Below are 23861 nucleotides of genomic sequence, written 5' to 3'. Positions count from 1 at the left end.
ATAATCAGCAATAAATGGCTTTTTTTATGAATCATGAAAGATTTTAGATTAATTCATTATAATTTGTGGTACTCACTATTAACTTGGGGTTGTATATAATTTTTTTTTTTTTTTTGGGGGGGGCGGGGGTGAGAAGGGTTTTGAATTCCAGACCTCCATTTTGGAGACTGGAAGTTATACCAATCAGGTCATAGGCTTTTGACAGAGTTGTATATAATTGATCTGTTTAACATTTCAAAATAAGAACATTAAATAGCTTTTTATTTCATGCATCTCTCTATCTCAAGATTCTCAAAAAATGGTATGTTTAGTTGTTTTAAAAAAGTATTATTTTAATACAACGAATTTGAAGGTTCCTTGTAACCTAGAAACAATTTTGTCCAAATTTTATAATACGTTGAATGGGGATAAAGAATATTCTTAAAAATTCGTGGTTATAATTGAGTTGTCTGGTTTAGTTTGACAAACCTTTGAAACCATCTTATATCTTATTATTTTATCTCAATATCTAAAAACCATTCAAATATAAAAAAAATTTAATTTTTAATTTTCAACTTTTCAATTTTTTAATTTTTTTATGTAATCATTACCTAATCATTATAAATTTTCTAAACTTAAAAAAGAAACACAAAAAATAATTTATCTTTTTCAAATACCAAAATAAAATAATATTATAAATTATATTATTAACCTTTTTTTAATTTTATAATTTTTTATTCAACTTTTTAACTCTTATTTTCCAAATTGGATTCTTGCTATTTGAAAATCCTATAAGGTATTTGGGCATTCAACCACGACATGTTTAAAGGTGAGTAACAAAGTTTTTGCCTATGAAGTAGGAGTCAGCGAGCCTAATCCGGAGGGGGATTGGGTTGGAATGCAACGGAAGGGAAAAGTAACATTTAGGAGTATAAAAATTAACCGGGAAACTGGCCCCAACCGTTGGAACCAGTTCCCTTAGTTCCAAAATCGGTCGGTACGTCTGGTTCCAGTTCTATACTTTTTAGGATTGGGCCAGACCGGTTCACTATATTATATATTTTAAATTAATTCTTTTTATTTATTATATACAAGATAATGTTATTATAATTTATAATATAAAATTTTAATCTTAAACATAAAAATTTATTTGATCATATGCTTTAAACATAAAATATATATTAATAACATTTTATGACCTAATAAATTCTTAACATATTCATTTTGATAAATACATGATACATTAGTAATACTAATATATATTAGTATATTAATTACATTTCACTTTAATTAATTAAGATACATTAGTATACTAATATATATTAGTATATTAATTTCATTTTATGCCCTAATACTAATACTATTAAAATTGAAAAATCGGATCAAATCGGACTGAAACTGGTAAAATCGGATGTACCGGTTTAAGAGGGTAACCGGTACATAATCGGTTTTTAAAAATATAAAACCGGTGCATACTTATTTGGTTCTAAATTTTGTTTAAAACCAAACCGAACATGACTGATTACACCCATAGTAACATCTCTCTCCCTTCATTGAGCCTTTCCTTTAGTGGTTGGGAGAAGCATTCCCTTATATGAACTTGAAGAGAATCCTATAAAAATTTTAATTATAACTATTCATAAATTATCTCACTATTATTTATAAATTTTTTATCTCATCTATATGACCAAACTAGCGCTTAGAGTTCAAAATTCTTATTTTGTCTTTGTAAGTTTTTACTTTTCGTTTTAATTTTCCGACAGTACTCTTTGTATTTTTCTCTGCTCACAAAATCGATTCCCTTGCTACTCGTATCATCTTTTGTCCTTGTAATCCTACTAAAGCTGTTCTACTGTACAAAATAAATTTCAAGCACAACATTTATTAGATACAGAAGCAAAAAAGGATACAAGTAATTAAATAAATTTTGTTCTTGTCCTTCTTGTTATTGGAGTATTTTTGCTCTCAAACACTTGTAATAACTTATCATATTTGATAAAGAGAAATAATTTTTACAAACTCTAAATAAACAAATCCCGCTTTTTATCGATGGGCACTTATTTCTTCATGTTACCACTCATAAGACTGTTATTTATTTGAAACTTATCATTTTCTTTCGCTATTTATCTACGGCTTGTTTGCGAATACATAAACGCATATTATAGTTTTCAAGGTTTGAATTTAAGACATTTGTTCTAATACAATATAAAATTATCACTTATCTCAAAAGTTTAAATAGACAGAAAAATATAGATTTAATTATTTATATTATTAACCTTTCATATGACTCTCATTATATGATCATTGTATGGTCATTGTCTTCGAAAAAGAAGTTGCATGAGAATTTTGAAATGAGAAATTCTATTTGCAATCTTGAATGAGGACTGTATGTGCAGTCCTATTGATAAATGTGGATAAAAGGAGAAAAAACATCATTTTAAAAAGAATATTATTGTAATTTTAAAATTTTTTTAAACATAACTGTATAAGTTTGCATGAACAGTTCCTATTTGGAGGCTGTATGTAGACCAACTCTTTTGAAACTAAGCATCTAGGGAGATGTTAATATTTGCTACATTCTTTCTTAGAGTTGACCACCAAAGTTCATATAAGGTCATAATGGTCTTTTTCTTTTTAGCTCATATTAGTATCTTGCATTTACAGTTGTCCTGGTTGGTGCTTCCTTCATGGATGGTTACAAGGCGACTTTGGAGTTTTGAGAAATAAATTACTAGGTTTATAGGCAAGTCATTTCTTCAATGCTACACTGATCAGTCTAATTTGAGAAGTTATCCCCAGCATGGACTTTTTGAAGAAAAGCTGACAAGTAAAGACCATTTCATAAAGTCTCACACATTAATAACATAACTAAACAAATCATATAACATTTGTAGATCAAAATTCAAAAACATTTATTTGTATATTACATGAAGCGCTTATTTAGGAACTCTCAACACTTAAAGACTCTGGCGGTCTCACTGATCTCCATGGCTTCTAAACACCAAATACCCAAAAGACAGTCCCAACACAATGGCCAAGATAACCCCTCCATTACATGACATGATGGCAAGCATCAGGAGATACCCCATCGCGGAATGGGCCCCGAACAAAAGTGAGGTTGCTAACTGGGCGGGGTGGAAAAATCGGCGGCAGTGGCCAAATTTGGAGAGCAGTGGGACTGTGATTGTGGAGGAGTTACTGGAGGTGGAGTACTTGAAGCGGATGCGGCGGACCTCCATGTACTGGTGGATGGCAGAGAAGAGGAAGCAGGCAAGTAAGGTGATGAGGTAACTCATCCATGTCCTGGTCTTCCACCAGTGGAACAGGAGGGTCACCTTCTTTCCCCAGTATATGGTCACGTGCATCATCTTGATTCTTCTCTATTATTGTCGAGCACAACACTCACACATAGCTATACAACCAAATACGCATAAACAAAGAGCATTATATAGCTGTGGGTTAAAGGGTTTGTTTGGCTGCCCGTTTGGGTTGGTAGGAAAAGATAAAAGTAGAAGCTTCGTGTCTGTATGACACTGCTGCGGTGGGGAACCTGATGTTCACTGTTGAGAAGGATACTTCGCTAGCTAGGCCATGCATTTGGAAATTCTCTTCAATATTACCAATTATCTTTTCAAGCAAAGTACCATACAGTAAATTGTAATTCTAGTAAGCATCCAAAAACTATACATCTGTCTAAATCAACCTATCAAAATAGGCATTCATATTTTGGGCGCCAGCGGAATATGCACATGCAAGCATCGAGCAAGAAGATGGCACTGGTGTGAAAAATCACATAAAAGACACTTGTTAAGAATACAGACAGCGAGTTTCTAATTAAATTCTAACATTGCCTTCAACAATTTGCATGCATCATCATTCCAGATATCTGATCTATGTATCAGTCTGATCAACAAATTAGATGAACTCGTATTCAAATTCTAAGCATTACCTTGCTTAAAGATGGAAGAGCAAGGAGAGATGCACAACGGGAACATCCTCGATCAATTTTATAGCTGACGAATGTATAATGCATATATTATCCGAGAAAAAAAGTCATAACTGTAACTTCCAACCACAACAAAATAGAGCCCAGGCTGCATGAAGTCATTTATCTGATAAGCTGCAGCTGGTGTTAAATTTGAGCCTGAACGACTGAACCGATAATGGACAGCATACCAGGTCATGCAGAAAATTGAAACTAATATCATGAGTACTCCACAAATCTTAGTATAACATCCATTTTGCAGCCCACGTCACATTTAACAAACCCATAGCACATGAATCACAATGTTCAGCATCGCATAAAGATGCAAAACATGACGAAAAATATATATAACCAAAAACCAAAACAATGAAACAGGATCAAGCAATGAAAATATAGCTGTGGGAACTGTATTGAATAATTGATTGTAGATTACATGAAATCTATCATATATGTACTTCATTGAGAATAAGTACAACTCTGAGACAACTTACAGCATTGACACAGCCATTCCATCTCAATTCTGCATAAAATATGCATGAATTTCATCTAACAGCCCCTTGTTAAGATAAAGAAGAGGGTGAACCGACCACCAACAAAATCAATTATGTTCTCAGGTTCATATATCATCGAATATCACTATGCTCATGGCAAATATGGAAGCTGTCACTAGGAACCTACTACTGACAAGACACCCATTGATGTGCTCAACCTAAAGGAAAGAAATATCAGATAGATTGCTATGAGGCCAATTCCTAACATCTTGTTAGGGCGCATATCATTCCTTGGTAACACAACAAGTGACCAAATAAGTCCTGTTATTAGAAATCCCATAGTAAAAAATAAGCTAATATCTCTGGGAACTACGTATGATGCAGGCCTCTTAGACCAGGATCCAATCAGCATTGAGATCCCCAAACCAGCAACCATGTTGAACATAGGTCCAGCAAAGCATCCTGACATGGCAATTTGCACACCATCTCCACCTTTCGTTGCAAGTGCAAGATTTGACATTAAATCGCCCATTGAGTTTCCCCATGCCAACACTGTTACTCCAAGGATTGATGGGTTAATTCCAAATATTATGCCTAGTGCCACCAGCAAGGCAACAAGCTCATTCGCAACAATGTAGAACCAGATAATACTCATAAAAAATCCCCCCATAACCCATGGAAGTAAAAATTTACGGGGTGGCTGATCAGGTCTTGTGTATAAATATGCAAGAACACCAAGTGTACCCCCAAAGACTACACCTATAAAATATGCAATTTGCCCACTTAAAGAGCTTACATCATCCTGGGTGTTCCACAAAAATGCCAGAAGAAGGGGTGCAAATGAAGAACTTGCAACAGCATACCCTTTCGACCATCTCTCCTCCTCAACTACCGGTATTGTAAATCGTCTTGGGAGCGTCAATGGCATCTCCAGAAGTGATAATAATTTAAAGAAAGGAAAGGAAAACTGTTTGTTCTCTGCCTCCTCATCATTCCATCCCCACAAAGACCTTGGACTCTCTGAATCAGCCTTCAAACCCTGGTTTGAATAGATTGCTACATTTGACGCCCACATCCACTGAGGCAACTTACTTTGGAGATGTGGCACATCACTCTCAGAGTCCGATTGAAGCAGTGAGGCATAAATAGAATCATCCTCTTCACTTCCCTGAGAAAAGATACTTCCTTTGATAGGCAGCAATGGTGTCACGGTATCCAACCTTAACTTTCGAGCATGTTTTCTCAGAATCTCATTCGCAGTAACCGCAAATGCATAAACCCCATAAATTAAAACAAATGCTATAGCACCCCCAATGGTCACCTTACCAACAGTCAATATGATGGCAAGCGACATGACACTGAAGAGGAAGAAACATATATCTCTGATGAAGCATTTCCTATCAATCTGAACCCTCCCCTCTGAAATACAAATAGATATAGTCCCCACAACGATACAAGTAACAAATACAGCACCCCCCAGCACACTGTTAAGACCCACTTCACCCGCATCCTTACCCACAAAGGCAGCAATGCTGGCAAACACATCAGGTGCTCCATTCCCCAAAGGAAGCAACGAAACGCCAGCAACAGTAGCTGGCAAGTTCAATAGACTTGAAAGTTTCTCCAAAGAGCAGCAAAAGTAATCTGCTGCAGTATTACCCAATAGATAGAACAAGGAAGACATCCATATCACCAAGACCAAATACCCCAAAACACGAACATTCTCACAATCACAATAAAAGAACTTGACATAATTGAAAAACCCACCGGCCGTACATTCCGGGTGGACAACCAAATACTCGCATTCGCTCTGGTAGCCCCTGTGTTCAGACAATCCGCTGCATAATTTCAAGTCCTTGACCGTCAAATCATTCGTATCAGACCCATTAACAACGCTGCTCCCATTATAGTTCGCAGAACTAACAAAAACCTGAGCAGTTTTCCGACGAATAACCTCAATCCGATCACCACGGTTGTCAAAACCACCACCTCTCAAGCTCCACTGTGGAAGAACAGAAGGCGAGTTTGCGAAAAATGGATTTCCCGGAAATCTAACATGATTGTAGAATAAGAAGAACAACACCAGAGCCGAAATTCCATTGAAAATCCCACGGAGCCAGGGATTTCTTGTACCCAGAACCCCTCTCGGCTGTTTTATCATATTGTTTCGCTTCTAACCCTAATTTTCTGTTGGAAATTAATCCACCAAAAACGAGCACTTTGCAATCAAGCAAAAGAGGGGTTTAGGGTTTCAAACGGAAAAAATCCAAGTTGGAATTGACCGAACAGATGAACCATAAAAGGGTACAGAGCCGGAATCATACATACATGCATACATAAACATTTATATGCATATATGTCGATCTAAATCCACGGAACGATATGAAGTACGACGAGGTTGACGGGCGAGAACGGCATTAGATGTACAAAGGGAGAGAGATTTATATGTACAAAGATTTTTCTTTTCAGTCTTTTCGTTTCAAGAGAACAAAGCGAGGATCGAGTTACCTGAGGGAGCCCGAGCGAGATTGAGGTAAAGGGACGAGAAAAAAAACAAAAGACAAAAGAGGAGCAGATTCTGCGTAGTTTCCTCTCCTGAAAACGAATTGTTTGTTGTGATTCGGCTGAAGTTCGTGATCGTTGGGGCTTGGGGTCTGTATTTGCGCGTGTGGAGCGCGGGACAGCGCAGGCAGGGACAGAGGGGTTGCCGAGGGCGTGTTTTGGAATGCGCGTGGCTGAGGAGGAGGAAGAGGCTGCTGGTATGTATTGCACTATGATTCGGACTCATCTCTTGCTTTGTCTGTCCGCTTCTTGGATACTGTTTACCATTTATTTTCGTCCAACAAAAACTATCTACCATACCCTTAGATATTTTTTTTATCTTATTTTGATAAGTATTAAAGAGATATTTTCTTTGAGTATTGCTATTCATAAGCCCATACACCACACATTAAAATTTTTTTAAAGTATTTTTTGGTTTTATTATTCTTAAAATAATTGAATTATTCTACTCATAATCCACGTACCACACATTTGATAAGAGAATAAAATTAAAGAAATCATAAAAAGGATGGTGTGTGGTGTATGAGGTTTAGGAATAGAATTTTTCATTTTCTTTTATCTTTTTACAAGTAAGAAAATTGATATTTACAATCATGTAATGCATGGCTCCATTTGAAATTTGAATTGAACTCAATTTAGTTTAATTTTAAGTTGAGTATAACATTTAAATACTCAACTCTCAAATTATTAAACCCATCTCAGCTCAAAATATATTTATACGTGAGATTCACAATCTTTTTTAACTCAACATCTCTTTACACGCGAAATTTATAATCTTTTTTAACTTTTCTTTAAATACATCTAAACTCATTTTAGGTGGGTTTCACAAAATTCACTTCACCATCTCAACTCACTATTATTCATAAAAAAACTCAACTTAGCTCAACATCTAAACAGGACCTAAGTCTCCACCTATTTTTTTTTTTTAAAGTGCATAAATCTAAAATTTATAGAAAAAATTAAATTTTTAATAATAATTCCTACTTTCTTAAAAAAAAAAAAGTAGGTAAAAATTTCACATTCCAAAACTATATATAGTGTTACCCTAAAAATATATATCCAATTCCGACTGTTATTCTTTGTTCCAAGTCATATGTATAGATGTTGATATGATACATTTCAAATAGTTATTCCGTCGATCACTCACTTAAATGGAAGTTATTTAAAATATGTCAAATAATACATGTGACTATGGAGTATAAAATCTAAGATTAAGAAGAGTATTACTCATATCCATAACGAACAATGCTCCTTTTTATTTAAATTATTGTCATTCAGCTATATGATATGGCACATTTCAGTTGGATATCATTATAGTAATCCATATTAGAAATTACTTGAATTGTGACGCATCACCATGTGTGATAAGATGAAGGGTACCATTGCCCATTCATTATTATTTTACAATATCTTATACAACAATCTAATATAGTATTTATTATTTTTTTATTTAGTTAATTTGTTTATTTTGATGAATTTGAATTTAAAAAACTGATAATATTCGAAAAAATTTATGTAAAAATTGTGAAATAATTATATATGTATCATTCTTCTTTCACATTTTGTTTTGAGGCCCTCTCATGTATGAGGTTGGGAAATATTCCCTCTATGCTGCATGTCGTTTTAGAGGGAAATCCACTCGTGTAATTGTTAGTTAGGCTACTTTGGAATTAGTTTAAGGCCCACAGATTTATCACTTTTGTTGTGATTTTGGTAGGCCCATTTAAGGTATAAATGGTGTAAGAAGACTAATGTCGCGTTTGGATTCGAAAAATATTTTATTTTATTTAATTATTATAATTTTTTTAAATTTTTACATAGAATATAATAAATAATTTAATTTTTTTAAATCTCAAAATAGTAATAATATTAAAAAATAATATTCTAATAATATTTTTTTTAACTTTCATCTTTTATCTAAAATTATTTTATTTCATTTTATCTCTAAATCCAAACCAGCTCTGAATCTAAATTCTCATTTATTGTATCTCTTTTATTGGAGGTGCAATCACCCTCGATCTTTTCATTTTTCTTTTACTTTCTTTCCATCCAAACGCTAAACAATCCCCTTATTATTATTTTTTTTTACATATATATCGGGTGTGAGATTTATTGTAGCAAGTTTAGAAAGTAGAATTAAAATTGTTGATGTTGTTGTTTGTGTGAGGTAAATTGGTTCTCATTGTAATGAATCTTCAAAGTTTGTAAAATTAAAGTAGTGAAATGGGTATTCAGATAAATGGGATTTGTTGGAGGCAAATCTAATTTTCCTTATGTTCTTTCCCCCCATTTCTTATACTACTTGGAGTTAACAAACTAAGCAAATTAACCAATGACACGTGTAATAAAACGTTGCGTTCCACCCAAGTCACTCCCTCCAGCACTGCACGCATCACCTTCTAGTCCTCCAAACGCTGCGTTTCACTCCCCTTGCCAGAGTAGTGGACTGAATCGTAAATGAAGGGCCTGGACTCTCAGCTATCAAGTGTTCCTTCGTGGGCCTCGTAACAATCTGAAAATCAATTTAAACAGAAATTGTTCTCGACAATGATTTTCAAACAGACTGGTTTTAAATTAAGCGATTCAAATTTTATTTTATTGAATTTAGATTTTTAATTTCTCAATTTCAAACGCGTTCACTTCTTCTCTGGCCATCTTTCTCACTTAAACCCGAACCTAACTCTGATACCAGTTGTTGGGGAAGCTAGTTGTTCGGAACGATAAGAAAAAGTAAATGGAAAAGTGAAATCAAACACACGCAAACACAAGATTTACATGGTTCAATAACATGCCTACGTCCACGGAGTAGCAAAATATTGTATTCAGAGGAAAGTCAAAATACACTATTAGTAGATTTTATCCCCTTTTCCTGAATTTGTTTATGATCATTGATTTTCACTACTCCAATTGAGGTCTAGTGCTGAGAAGTCCTTCTCTTGTTTCCTCTAGCTAAATTCTCAAAAGGCTCACTGTCAGTGGACATTATTCATAACCATATATTGCTAAACTACCAAGTAGCTTATGTACTGAATTGGAGAGTATGATGGCACGTTTTTTGTGGGGATAGAAAAGAAATGAGAGAAGAATTCATTAGATTAGTTAGGAACACATGTGTGAGTCCAAATTCATAGGAGGATTGGGTTTTAAAGATCTGAGAGTTTTCAACATAACTCTTTTGGCTAAACAAGGGTGAAGAATCTTGCAAAACAAGGGTACTTTGTTGCATAAAATATATAAAGCAAAATACTTTCCAAAAGTCGATTTTTTTGAGTCCAAGTTGGGCACAAATCCCTCGTATGCTTGGAGAGGGATTTGGGAATCAAAAAAATTGTTACTCCAAGAATGTAGATGGAGAGTAGGTGATTGAAAATCAGTGAATATCTTGACAGATGCATGGATTCCCGGACATCAGGCTCTACAGAAGAAAATGAGTGGGATAGATGTAGATATCAGTGAAGATATTGTGGCTAATCTTATTGACCAAGATACCATGTGGTGGAATGTTGAAGCTTTATTCAATGCAATTGTAGCTGCTGATATTTTGAAGATAATCCTTCATCCAAGACAAAATGAAGACCAATAGCTATGGACACAAGAAAAGAATAGCAATTTCAGTGTTAGGCTTACAGATTTTTTAGAGAACAACTTAGAGGAAACCACGGGAATAACTCCAAAGTTCACAGCCAAACCCACTTGTGGAAAGCACTATGAAGGATAAAAGTTCCTAATAAAATCAAGGTTTTTGCATGGCGACCTTGTAAAGAAGGTTTACCTATTCAATATAATCTTAAGAAAAGGAATGTGGATGTTGAAGATGAGTGTTGGTTCTTCAAATCTTGTCTGGAAGATATTCAACATGCTTTAATATTTTTCCCTGCCAATTGAGATTTGTGGAACAAATATATACCTCCAATGAAGCATATTGGGAGGGATGTGAATATAATGACTATTGCACTATATGTGCTGGAGAAGGGCAATATTACTGACCTTTTTCCTAATTGCTTGGGGTTTTTGGTTTAGAATGAATGAGATGCAAGATGAAAAAATTCTGATTGAACATATAAGTGTGATTGACAATGAATTATCTTTGCAGAAAACTCACAAGGAGCTGACATCTTTATCAACTATAAAATCTAAGATTGTTTGCTGCTAAATTCCACCCACAACTGGCTACCTCAAACTGAACGTGAATGGAGCAATGTTCTTTGACCAACATAAGGCTGGTGTAGGTGTGGTACTCAAAGATGAGAAATGGGACCTTGTGATGGCTGTTAGCAAAGTAGAGAATGAAGTAAATGATCTAGAAACTATTGAGCTTCTTGCTATGTTTCAAGGCTTAAACTATGTGCTCACTTGGGTTTTTCTAAGTTAATTCTAGAAAGTGATTGTGTGCTGATGGTAGAGGAATTACAAGAAGAAGTAGAATCCTTTTCAACTCTTGGGCACTTGCTAAAAGAAACAAAGTATTTGCTGGAACCATTTGCTCAGTATAAGATTCAACATGTGTATCGTATGGGAATGAGGTAGCACATAGGCTTGCCCTTTATGCTTGGAATGTTGAGAATATTGAAATGTGGTGTGATGATGTTCCAATGTTTGTTTCTCAAGCCATTTGACTTGACAAAAACAATATGTAATGGTTTTTTATAACCTTATTAATGAATGGTCTTGTTATCAGGAAAAAAGAAAAAAGAAAATGATAATCTTATAATTCTGTTACAATTTTTATAGAACTCTATTTTCATACGAAGATAGTTATTTAGTATCAATATTTTAAATGAAATGGAACAATTATATTGGTTGGTTTAAGATGATTTGTAAAATAGTTATACAAGAATTATAGGTGTATCATACTCCTCATAGAAAATTGACTTATGGAATCTGTATGAAATTTTATCTTAAACCCATTGTTTATCCTTTTGGTAAGTTCCTAGATGCTGATGTGCTTACTCTCACGTGTCTAAGACCAAGCTTTGCAAGAGTATGCATAGAGATGGATTTTTTTTTTTCCTGATCAAAATAATTTTACTAATAATTAAAGAAGAGATACAACTGTAGGGGTGGAGATCCCCAACACTCGCCCCCAGAGCAATCGTTGGATTTCATAATGCCTAAATACTATTTGGATTAGGATTGGTGATAACTTTTTGGACAAAAGGTAATTTAGGAGAGGTTTCCAAGCCTGTGTAAACATTATAAGTTGAGAAAGCTACCTTATGAGATAACCAGCCCATCTGTCTCGAAATAAGTTGCACCCATTACTAGAAAATCTTGGATCCAAAAGCCCCTTCCATTTGGGTGGCTTCATCTTCCCAACTACCAATAGTAGCAGAAGAGAAAGTTTTATCTCAATCTAAAATGATGCCCAATGATAAGGCACAACAGAAGAACAAGTTTGATGTCACTCTCTTAAATCCCGTTTGTGATAATGGAAACTAGTTCCTTTTGTCAGTTGAAGTGAAATAGTAGAGGATAAAACTCGTAAGCAAACTTAGTGCAATTCAACAGAGGTTATCCTTCAAAGTTTGAAACCCCATACCCAATTCTTGCAGTAGATAAACAAGCAGTTGAGATAGTTGAAAACATAAATTCCGAGGAAAATGAGATACCATCCCTTAAATCTTTTCCTATGCTTGCTGATGACTTGAACTTAGATTCATCTTTACAATTGATAGAGGAAAAAGTTATTCATTTTAATCCCTGGTTTAGTATTAAAATAGTCCTTATGGTTCAGCCATTAGATGGATTACTTCCTGGTTTTTAATTATGGGCAATTTCATTCCTTATTTTGAACTTTGTCATTTTGATCCTCTGTTTACACATTCGTTAGACCGACTAACAAAAATCCCTCCTCACCAATAAAAACACGTTGTATGTCAACATGAATAAAATTATAAAATATAAACAACCACAATAATTAAAAAAGAAAAAACAGTTCAATTAAAAATTAGAAATAGAGGTAAAACTAAAAAATATATCTAAATTTAAGTTTTATTTTTAAAATTGCATAGTGGGAAGGGAACCTCCTCCTTCCATCAAAAGGGGTAGCAAAAAAACTTTTGAGGGGGTAATAAATTCAAATGACTCATTCTCAGTTTTAAAATTGGTTTAGGTTCAATTAATAGATTTATTGCATGATCATGGGTCCTCTGAGGGGGTAACCCTTGGGTTCTACAAAAAATATTTGCATACAGGTTTAGCAAGCGCTACATATATTTGGCTAGTTTTTGGTTGGCTCAACTATCTCTCCCCTTCTTGCCAATTCAGACTCTTTAATTGGTTATCACACATTCTCCTCTTGAAGGTTTGCTAAGATAGAGGTTGAGATTAGACTAGAAAGATTAAACATCCTCATTGTAAGTTGTATTTCAACCTTTAATCCATTAAGAAAGCAACTCAACTTGTAAGAATCAAACCACCCTCTTAATCTAGTAGATAAGGTCTACAAGATGGCCTTGCAATTCGCTATGGAGCCGGTTTGTCTTATTCTAGTAAGGGACTCCATTAGATATTGTATATTCACCCTACATACATTCATTCAAATGGTCTCAATTAATGACAAATATTTTGACCAATTCAGTAATTTGGAGGTAGTTCCAAATGGGTCTAGGGTTGATGTGGCTGCTAGATCGTCTTGCATTTCTGACATGTCAAGTGTATCGGCCTGAGCTTTGTCTACTATCAGAGATGTCAATGCAATACCAATGTTGGCGTATAGAAGTGGGTATTGAAAATTGTAATTGTTGCATACTCATGCAATCAAAATAAAAACAAAAAGTCCACTACAAGAAAAATAGACGAGAATGACTATTTACGATCAAAACATATTTATTTTAATATAAATAATCATTTTCGCATGAAATAACTGACTACAAATGAACAGTTTTCTTATAGTCATATCTTACTTATATTTGTCTATATGTATACGTAGATGGATTGTCAATTTAGCTTTAAAATGTAATGCATATCTCTTGCGAGTTGGCTTTAGTATTGATAGTGATTTCATTTGAACCTGTGAATCAACCTTGTATACGTAAGTAGTGTCGTGTCAATAACTATAGAGTGCGGGCCAGTTTGTAATTGTTGCTACCGTGTCAAATGTGATCGTTACTGGCAAGAATACAAAGATACTATTGCCCACAATTGATAACTATGGTCTAAATAAATTATATCAATATTTATTTAATATTTTTGTCTTATGGATTCCATTTTTCTATAGAAAATGGACAATAAGTAATTATCTTTCGAGTAATGTTAGGTAGAATTCTCAGATAAACAAGCCTCACACAAATCTTTATAAAAAAGTAGGTCTTATTAAAAAAAATAATGGATATTTTAACATTTTTTGAGGTGAGATCCACTGTTCTACAAAGAGATTGTGCGATATTTATTTGAGACTTGTACAAATAATTTTTCTTATCCTAATAATTAACTAATATATAAGATGCAGGTTGTATTTTAGATATACAATTTCCCCTTTTTAAAATTCAAAATAACTAATAATCCAAATGTCATAAAATAATGAATTGAAAATATGATATTAATAATTATTTAATGTTTTTAATGCAATTCTCCATTTTCAAATTTAGAATAAATAATTGAAGGCAATAATTAGTAAAATACTCAAAATTATCACATCAATAACTATGAAATTCATTTTTTTTTAATCTTACATCTGATTTTCCCAAATATGATTATACAATAATTAGTTACATCAATCATTCCAAATTATGTTATCAATTATTATTAGAAAAATTTTGTATTTTACAACCGATTTTCCCAAATATAATTATATAATAATTAATTATATCAACAATTAATAAATAATTCCACATATTGATAATATAAATAATATTAGATACAGTAATGGGTTGTATAAGCACCGTATACTCTTTTTGAAAAAGAGTAAATTTCATTATTAAAAAATTAATTTTTTTTATGTAGATCTCATATTTACTCAAATTTTTAAAAAATGACTACAAATATAATTTCTCATTCCATAACTGATGGAAACCACCACTATTAGAGTTCCAATAAAAAGTTAAATCTATCTCAATTTAGCTTTACATTAAATATACTTAAATCATTTCATTAATATTTATGAAGAGAAATGATATTTACAGTCTTAAAGTATATAAGTCTCACACACTATTTTTTAAAAAAGTAAAAAAATCTGGGACCCATATAAAAAATTATTTTTTTAATAGTAAACCTCACTTTCTTTTGAAATAGAATGTCCGAGATTTGTACATTTTAATATTGTATCTAACATTACTTATTTACGAAATGTTAAGATATTTGCGCTTCCAAACATATTGACTCGCTTCATTTGACGTATCTATTGCACATTTTAAGAGTTTGCTAATTAGAGCACTCGCAACGTATGCTCTATAATACATTTTTCTTTAAAATATAATTTTTTTTTTTTTAAAAGTGCCATCCAATGGATTTTGTGTTTCATCCTTCATTTACATTCTACTATAGTAACATGCTAGATGTAGAGGAAACTGTTCATCATTGTAAATATTTTAAATTAGTTTCTCTCTCCTAATGTTGATTTTTCCCATTTCTTCGAAAGTCATTTATTTTCATTTCAAATCCTCTCTCTCATTCTCATGCTTTCTTCTTTGTTGGGCACAAAAGAGAAAATTTGAAACTGAATTAATCTCTCATATTCATCATATAATCATTTTCTTTTTATTTTTTTGAATTAATTTATATTTTGATTTAGCTTATAAATTTGGATTAATTTAAAATAGAATATAATTATATGACATTGTCTATGAAGAGATATTGCAAATATCAAAAGATTTGAGGATATCATTGATAGTTAAAAAAAATATTTGAAATGAATAAAAAAATATTAAAAAGTATAATGTTTAAATGATATGAAGAAAAAATAGATAAGCTAATATATTGTATATTGTAAAAATCACTATATAAAATAGAAAACGTGAATTTTGGTGATGTATTTTAAAGGATAAGATGAAGAATCTATTGTGAATCAATGCTCTATAATACATTTTTCTTTAAAATATAAAGAAATTTTCTTAAAAGTCCCTCTAATGAATCTTGTATTTCATCACTCATTTTACATTTTACTACAGTAACATGCTAGATGTGGGGGAGCTATTCATCATAGTAAACATTTTAAATTAGTTTCTCTCTCTTACTTTTTAATTTTCTCCATTTCTTTAAAAGTCATTTATTTTCATTTCAGATCTTCTATCTCATTTCCACATTTTCTCGTCAAAGACAAAATCTGAAACTGAATTAATCTCTTATTTTCATTATATAATTTTTTTTAAATTAATTTATATTTTGATTTAATTTATAAATTTGGATTAATTTAAAAGAAAGCATAATTATATGACATTATATATGGAGAGATATTGTAAAGAAATTCTACTTTACCCACTCTATTTGCCCCCTCATTTTGACACCTCATGTATTTTTTTTAATTTTTTTTAGTTAATAGTTAAGGAAGTGACTATTAGTATATTGATATATTTTTATATTTTTTAAAAATGTTAAAAAAATATGAATAAAAAAATAAAAAAGGAAACTTTTAACTAGTGGTAACAATGAACGATGCACTCTGAGCGGCAGAATAGCACCACTCTATCGCAAATATCAAAATATTTGAGGATATTATTGATAGTTAGAAAAAATATTTGAAATGAATAAAAAATTATTAAAAAGTATAATATTTAAATGATATGAAGAAAAAATAGATAAGCTAATGTATGATATATTGTAAAAATCAGTATGTAAAATAAAAAAAGTTGGTTTTGGTGATATATTTTAAATGATAAGATGAAGAATCCAAATTTATAAACTAAATCAAAATATAAATTAAAATAATTCATGTTTTTGTAAAATTTGAATAAAATAGTTCAATATAACCCATCGAATGAATTATGTATTTTATAACTAATATCCATTTTGATATAGTACCATCTCTACATCTATGGAACACTATTTACACTTATATAAATATTTAATTCATTTCCCTTTCTACTTTATACTTTTTATTCATTTCTTTATCTATTTTTTATTTTCTACTTTATTTGAAATGAATAAAATATATTAAAAAATATAATATTTAAAAAATATAAAAAATAAATAAATAAATTGATGTATGATATATTATAAAAATATAAAAAATATAATAAAAAATTTATTGAGAGTACTCTTATAAATTCGTGTATAAACAAATTATTCACTCATGGATCCATCGTAATTATATAAAAAAAGTTTAAATATTTATTAATATGAAAATGTGTGGTGTAAATATGTGTTAATAAAAGAATTTGTAAATAGATTTTCTCGGACAAAAATGATAAGAAAATCCTATCCTGCTTTACCGGATCCAGAAATTAATATCAGAGTAGGAGACACGAGTCACACGACCCGTTCTTTTGAACTGTATTCAACCATCCGAAGAAACGTCCGAACTACAACTTCCGTCTTCTTTTAAACAATACACACCCCCACCACGACACGTAACTACGTAAGCATTCCACAAAAACTCATCCGTTTTGCCAACCAATAACGTTTATATACACACACACAGACACATCAATCTTCTACTTTGCATTATCTGAGAAACCGAGTCCATCACTTTGTTTGCTTATCAAGAAAATTGCAGCGTTGGTAATTTCAGTGATGGGGTTCTCTAAGAAAGAGTATGAATTTCTAGCTGAGATCGGTCTGGGACCCGATAATATTGGTGGGTACGTAAATGGTGAATGGAAAGCAACTGGATCTGTCATCTCTTCCGTGAATCCTTCAAACAATCAGGTTTCTTTTTGGATTATTCGCCTTTTTCAGATCTCTATTACAGAGTCAGAGCAGATGTTTAAATAAAAAAGTTTACACTTTTCATTGTAGTGTTTTTCTCTTCTTTTAGTTTTCACACTTTTAAGTGAAAGGACGAATGGGGTTTGAGCTTAATTGAAAATCCTTAATCGGAGCGTAGTAGATAGATAAACCATAATAAACCTCCCCCCGCCCCCAATCTTTTGGTTTTTATTTTTTTTACGAGTAAATAAGAAATTTTATTGATAATACGCGAAGTCAAGTACACGGACATATACAGAGCCACACCTAGAATACAAGAGCCCAATCTTTTTGTTTTTTAATGTTTCTGTTGTGTTTATGTTTTTTGGGTTATTAATGGATGAATTTAACTTGAGTCTTGGTGTCAACAAGTTCCTTTATAATCTTTTAATAGGACATGGGCACTTTTAAAATCCTTTAAAAATTAAAAAAACAAAAATTAAAAACAAGTAAATTTAAATTAAAAGGTGGCTGTTCACCTTCAATGGGTGGTCCGCAACTGGTGGCCACCCGTGATCTGAGGCTTGGGGTGACCCAATCGAAAAACTCTACTTATCATTCCCTACACCGCATGCCAATATGTGATTTGTTATTTTTGTTATTCTATTTAAACACACATGTATTGATGTGTAAATATGTGTGTTTAAATAGAAGGACAAAAATGATAAATTACATGTTAGTATATGGTGCGAGAATGATGAGTAGTATTTCTCAACCCAACCACCCTTGGTTGTTACAAATTTTACATATTTTTAAACATATTAGTGAAAAACCAATGCGGTTGAGACTTCTTAAAAATTCATATAGTTCTTGGTGTGCCAGTCTTTTATTGATGGGTGTAACGACATTCTAACAGTAGCTGCTCCCTTACAATAGTCTGATTTTCTTGCATTTTGAATCTAGATGATTGCTAAAGTCACGGAGGCATCTGTTCAAGATTATGAGGAGGGAATGCTTGCTTGCAATGAAGCGGCCAAGAAATGGAAGAGTGTGCGTTCAAGTTTGCTCTTAACATCACAAAACAGCAAAAACTGTCAAATTTCAGCATTTTTTTTATAAGTTCAAATTTGAGCGTTGATGAGGATTACCTGGATGAAGTTTGCTTGACAGTTGATATCTTCATTTTGCTGCGCAGATTCCTGCTCCAAAGAGAGGTGAAATTGTTAGACAGATAGGAGAAGCGCTAAGGGCCAAATTGGATGTTCTGGGTCGGCTTGTGTCACTTGAGATGGGAAAGATACTTCCTGAAGGAATAGGGGAGGTTCAAGTATGATACTACTCTATAATTTGGCTAGATATATTCTTTCGATTATTTTTATTGGACAATGTTATTACCCCCATTGTTGTAAGAGAGAGTCAAAGGTCGTGGTTGTGCGGTCTTGTGCAGTGAGGCATCTTCCTTGAATGCCACTCTTAAGCAGGCTTTCGCTGCAGGCCTCAGCCGCTTTTAGGACTATCTAATATTATCAACTAAATTTGTACTGCCCAGCAACTTCCCATGTGGTGGTTTCCTCTTTTTTAAGGAAGAGTTGGTTTACTCTTGGTAGTTGCTTATAAAGTGGTTGTTGAACAGGGTTCACTTACTGTTCACCTCTCTAGGTGCCCTAGTTTTAGTAGCTCTATATGCCTAACCTGTTTTTCCTTTCTTATATATATTAGTCTGCATTAATAGAGGTACCATGAAGAGTTACTGGGACTAATCCAATAATCTCATTTCTGGAGTATGCATTCTTCTACATCATTTTTCATTTCTGATTTCTATTATTTTCAGTCTCCTCTCTCTCTCTGGCTGGCATTCCTTGGTCATATGGTGCATAGAGACTTGACCTTTGACGCAAAGTGTTTGTAGTTGTCCAAATATGTTTAGATGAACTTTTTGGTTAGCATTTCTAAACCTTCTAAACCCTCTCCAGTTAATCCAAATTTTTACTTCTTGCAGGAAATAATTGATATGTGTGATTATGCTGTTGGGCTAAGTCGACAACTGAATGGATCTATCATACCTTCAGAACGTAAGCTTGTTCATTATTACAGCACATGACAATTCTTATATTGGTGTCCTTATGATTGCTAATTTGAATAGCTTAATCAATAACCAGATGCTTCGCGAGAACTTAATATGAAAACTTTCGGTTGTTGAGCTTAAAGTGTTATATTTTTCCATCCACTGTGGCTCGTTTCTTTAAAAAATACTAACTCATATCTGCCTTTTTTCTTCTTTCCCTTTTCAGGTCCAGATCATATGATGTTGGAGGTGCTGTACGAATTTAGACATCGACTATGTTTAAATTTCAATACTTGACAAAAAAAAAAAAAAAAAAATTCAATATTTAAAAAAAAATTAATGCTACATTAATTTGACTAAAACATTTGTATGCTCTAATTGCAGGCGTGGAATCCACTGGGAATAGTCGGTGTAATTACTGCTTTCAACTTTCCATGTGCTGTTCTTGGTTGGTTCTAGTTGCCACTTTCACTGAGAAAGTTTTATTTGTCAATCCATGAAATGATTAGGATTATTTAAATCTATTGCATTTAAGTTACTTGGGAAAAACTTTAATTGCTTGGATACACCACACCACACACCATTCACGTGGTATAATTTGATTTGTAATATTCAAATTTTAAAATTTATATTCCAAATCAAATTATGCCTCGTGGATGGTGTGGTGTAAAGGCTTTCAAAACTCTATGAATAGTTCCCATATGAAGATTTTCAATCCTACATTAAATATTCAGTTTCGAGTTATGAATGTGTTTAGTTCCAGCCTTTTTAACCTTGGATGATTTCTTGCTCTGATGCATTAGGGTGGAATGCCTGCATTGCGTTAGTCTGCGGCAACTGTGTTGTGTGGTAAGTTAGATGTCCGTCTCCTGAATATATTTCCTTACATTCTTGACAATTACTCTTCCAAACCTTGGTTTGCTTTACTACCAAGATATTTCGTTCTGAAACATGATTCAAATGAAAACTGGTTAGACCAACTTATCTCAGTCTATTCTTGGGCTTGAAACTTTGTATGTTGTTTTATAAGCAAAAATTCAGTTTCTGATCCTTGCATCATCACTCTAAAATGATAACAAGGGTTTTCCATCTTTCAGGGTTTTTTTTTTTTAATTATTTTCAGTCTTACTTTGTAGTGTCTTTCAACCGTTACCCCAAAAAAAAAAAAAAAAAAAGAAGAAAAAAGAAAAGTTATTGATTCCCTTGACCAACTAAAATAGGATCTCATGATTTTTTCCTTTATACTTACAAAAAATAAGCTTTTTTTTTTTTTTTTTCTTGAGAAGAAAAGCAGCTGATTTAGATAGGCATTTAGTTTGCTTGATGAATTAGATGCCCAGTAGTTGACATAACATTATTTTCTGATAATTCACTTTCCTATATCAGCACCTTCTTAGTTCTCGCCATGGAGGCAGCAGTATGATCTATTACATTCTTATTTTATATACAATATTAATTACTTGCTGCATTATGCATTTTAGGAAGGGTGCTCCAACAACTCCATTGATAACTATTGCGGTGACAAAGCTTATGGCAGAGGTTTTTGAGAAGAACAACTTGCCAGGTGCGATATTCACCTCTTTCTGTGGAGGTGCTGAAATTGGTCAAGCAATAGCGAAAGATACACGCATAGCACTGGTCTCATTCACTGGAAGTTCAAAGGTATATTGGTGATATGATTGTGCCATTGTCATTATGTTTTTATGGAATATCCAATATAAGAATAAAGTTCCGCCTTGAAGAGCAGAAACATATTTCATGGTTTGTACCCTTAATGACTTAATAATGCACTCTTTTTATAAAGACTTTTGGTGTAAAAGATCTATTCCTGGGAAAAGGTTGCTGCCTACAAAAACACACAAGCATCATATTTATGAATGAACATTGATGAATTGCCATCAAGTATCTGGTGACATAAAATTATGTGTAAGTGTAATGAGCATGTGGCCATATCTGTTTACCCTGGTGACCCCCACAAGTAGAAAATGAAAACTATCTATGCTATCTGTTTAGGAGCTTTATTTAATATTAAGTAAGAGCTATTACTTTCACATGTTTATTACCTAAGCATGTCTTCTACATTTTGAAGTACAGGTAGGTATGATGGTCCAACAAACAGTAAACGAAAGATTTGGTAAATGCTTGCTTGAATTAAGTGGGAACAATGCGATAATTGTTATGGATGATGCCGACATCAAGCTGGCTGTGCGTTCAATTTTATTTGCAGCTGTTGGTACAGCTGGTCAGCGCTGCACAACATGCCGTAGACTGGTAATATGCATCTATTTGTGATTCTGATGACATAGCTACAATATGGGTTGTAGAGGTTATAGTTCTTACAACAGTTTCTTTGTTTTGCTTTTTAATTGTAGTTTCTTCATGAAAGCATATATCAAAAGGTATTGGACCAACTAGTTGGTGTTTACAAGCAAGTCAAAATCGGGGATCCTTTGGAGAAAGAAACTCTGGTCGGACCATTACATACTCGTGCCTCGAGGGAAAACTTTGAGAAGGGAATCTCAAGCATAAAATCTCAGGCATGTATCATATCTCTTGTAATTGACCATCCCTGGTATCACCAATCTGTTGGCCATGTAGATTGTGTACTAAAGTGCTTACTGTTTGCATAACTTCTTGGTGCTTGCCTAATAGGGAGGGAAAATCCTGGTAGGTGGATCTGTTATAGATTCAGATGGAAATTTTGTACAGCCGACCATTGTCGAGATCTCTCCAGATGCCTCTGTAGTAAAAGAAGAATTGTTTGGTCCAGTTCTGTATGTTATGAAATTTAAGGTAGTTTATTCATGACATTGCATCCATTTGGATACATGTTTATTTTATTTTATTTTGAGATTATCAGATCAAACTTGAATTTATACATTATCTTGCACAGACTCTGGAAGAAGCAATTGAAATGAACAATTCTGTACCTCAAGGATTGAGCAGTTCAATCTTCACACGCAGGCCTGAAGCTATATTTAAATGGATTGGGTGAGCACTCAGAACTTGATCCTCAGTGTGTATGAAAGATTCATATGTTGTTGCCCTTGAGCTATTTCAGTATTTCATTTTTATATTGAACACATTGACTTTAGTTTCTAACTATTGTACTCCTTCAAAAGTTTAATTGCTGATCACCACCAGAAGCTAGAGGCATATATAAAGTTTACTGCCACAAGTGACTTTTGCACTCAAGTATTAGATAATAATGCTATTAGATAGTCTGAGTGGTGCATGCTGCAGGCAATATCATTAAAGATTTGCTATATAGTTCTGTACTATCTTCATTACATGCATGCATAATGTGTTCATGCATTTGAGTATTATGTAGGCCACATGGGAGTGATTGTGGTATTGTGAATGTGAACATACCTACAAATGGAGCTGAGATTGGTGGTGCTTTTGGTGGAGAAAAGGCAACCGGTGGTGGTCGCGAAGCTGGAAGTGACTCCTGGAAGCAATACATGCGACGCTCAACATGGTATGATTTTACTGAACTTGTTGATGTGCATGTCTGAGTGCTCTCATAATAGTTCCCTGAACATATTAGTTTGCTTGAATTTTTGTCTGAAACTTTTTATCGATGTTATATTTGCCATAGTGACTAAGACTATTCTTTTTCCTTGACAGTACAATAAATTATGGAAGTGAACTACCGTTGGCTCAGGGAATTAGTTTTGGCTCATAAATAGGAAGTGAGGTATGCTGCTGTGACATCTGCGGCTATTTTCCACCGGAGGATCTAGATACTCTCGGGGATTTCAGATATTTCAGTACTGCAAACAACAAGCAGTCTGAAATAATTTATCTAATATAAAGGCTGTCTTGTTTGTTATGTCTCTCTTTTGCTTTCCCAGAGCTCTATCTGGGACATGGGTGAACCATGAAAATGGTCTTATATGTTCTTGCCGTGATGATAGTTGAAGAAAAATGTCACTAAAAATGTCTCAAAGGACTTTTACTGGGTTCGGATTTATATCACTCTCGTTATGTTCAA

General features: G+C 33.1%; 3 protein-coding genes across 4 annotated transcripts; 1 reads left to right on the top strand and 2 right to left on the bottom strand.

Annotated features, from left to right (window-relative positions):
* Positions 1–2818: 2818 nt before the first annotated feature.
* LOC118348993 (copper transporter 5-like) lies at positions 2819–4237 on the bottom strand. Its single transcript, XM_035691788.1, has one exon. It carries the CDS (start codon positions 3345–3347, stop codon positions 2955–2957), a length of 393 nt encoding a protein of 130 aa, XP_035547681.1. The 5' UTR covers positions 3348–4237; the 3' UTR covers positions 2819–2954.
* A 108-nt stretch (positions 4238–4345) lies between these two features.
* On the bottom strand, positions 4346–7257 carry LOC109009029 (cation/calcium exchanger 4). The gene has a single exon (XM_018989357.2). The coding sequence runs from the start codon at positions 6614–6616 to the stop codon at positions 4631–4633; it is 1986 nt and encodes a 661-aa protein (XP_018844902.1). The 5' UTR covers positions 6617–7257; the 3' UTR covers positions 4346–4630.
* A 10168-nt stretch (positions 7258–17425) lies between these two features.
* Positions 17426–23861, top strand: LOC109009030 (aldehyde dehydrogenase family 7 member A1). 2 transcript variants are annotated; one of them, XM_018989360.2, is made up of 14 exons: positions 17426–17820; positions 18763–18849; positions 18995–19126; positions 19799–19871; positions 20091–20113; positions 20249–20312; positions 20668–20713; positions 21346–21526; positions 21959–22135; positions 22237–22401; positions 22517–22657; positions 22758–22855; positions 23196–23345; positions 23495–23861. In XM_018989360.2, the coding sequence occupies exons 1-14, from the start codon at positions 17686–17688 to the stop codon at positions 23550–23552; spliced, it is 1530 nt and encodes a 509-aa protein (XP_018844905.1). In that variant the 5' UTR covers positions 17426–17685; the 3' UTR covers positions 23553–23861. The 2 variants fall into 2 exon arrangements, with proteins under 2 accessions (XP_018844905.1, XP_018844906.1); XM_018989361.2 differs by lacking the exons at positions 17426–17820; positions 18763–18849; positions 18995–19126 and adding an exon at positions 19652–19700 and having other exon boundaries at positions 19773–19871.

The sequence above is a fragment of the Juglans regia genome, chromosome 1, assembly GCF_001411555.2.
Source record: "Juglans regia cultivar Chandler chromosome 1, Walnut 2.0, whole genome shotgun sequence".
Taxonomy (NCBI): domain Eukaryota; kingdom Viridiplantae; phylum Streptophyta; class Magnoliopsida; order Fagales; family Juglandaceae; genus Juglans; species Juglans regia.
Note: the sequence above shows the minus strand (reverse complement) of the source record. Positions and strands in the feature narration are given on the sequence as shown.

Bases quoted from the DNA above. Each gene is read 5' to 3' on its own strand.
- LOC118348993 (XM_035691788.1), bottom strand. From the start codon at position 3,347: ATGATGCACGTGACCATATACTGGGGAAAGAAGGTGACCCTCCTGTTC.
- LOC109009029 (XM_018989357.2), bottom strand. From the start codon at position 6,616: ATGATAAAACAGCCGAGAGGGGTTCTGGGTACAAGAAATCCCTGGCTC.
- LOC109009030 (XM_018989360.2), top strand. From the start codon at position 17,686: ATGGGGTTCTCTAAGAAAGAGTATGAATTTCTAGCTGAGATCGGTCTG. The intron at 17,821-18,762 runs GTTTCTTTTTGG...TTTTGAATCTAG, and splicing joins TGAATCCTTCAAACAATCAG to ATGATTGCTAAAGTCACGGA. The intron at 20,114-20,248 runs GTGCTGTACGAA...CTCTAATTGCAG, and splicing joins CAGATCATATGATGTTGGAG to GCGTGGAATCCACTGGGAAT.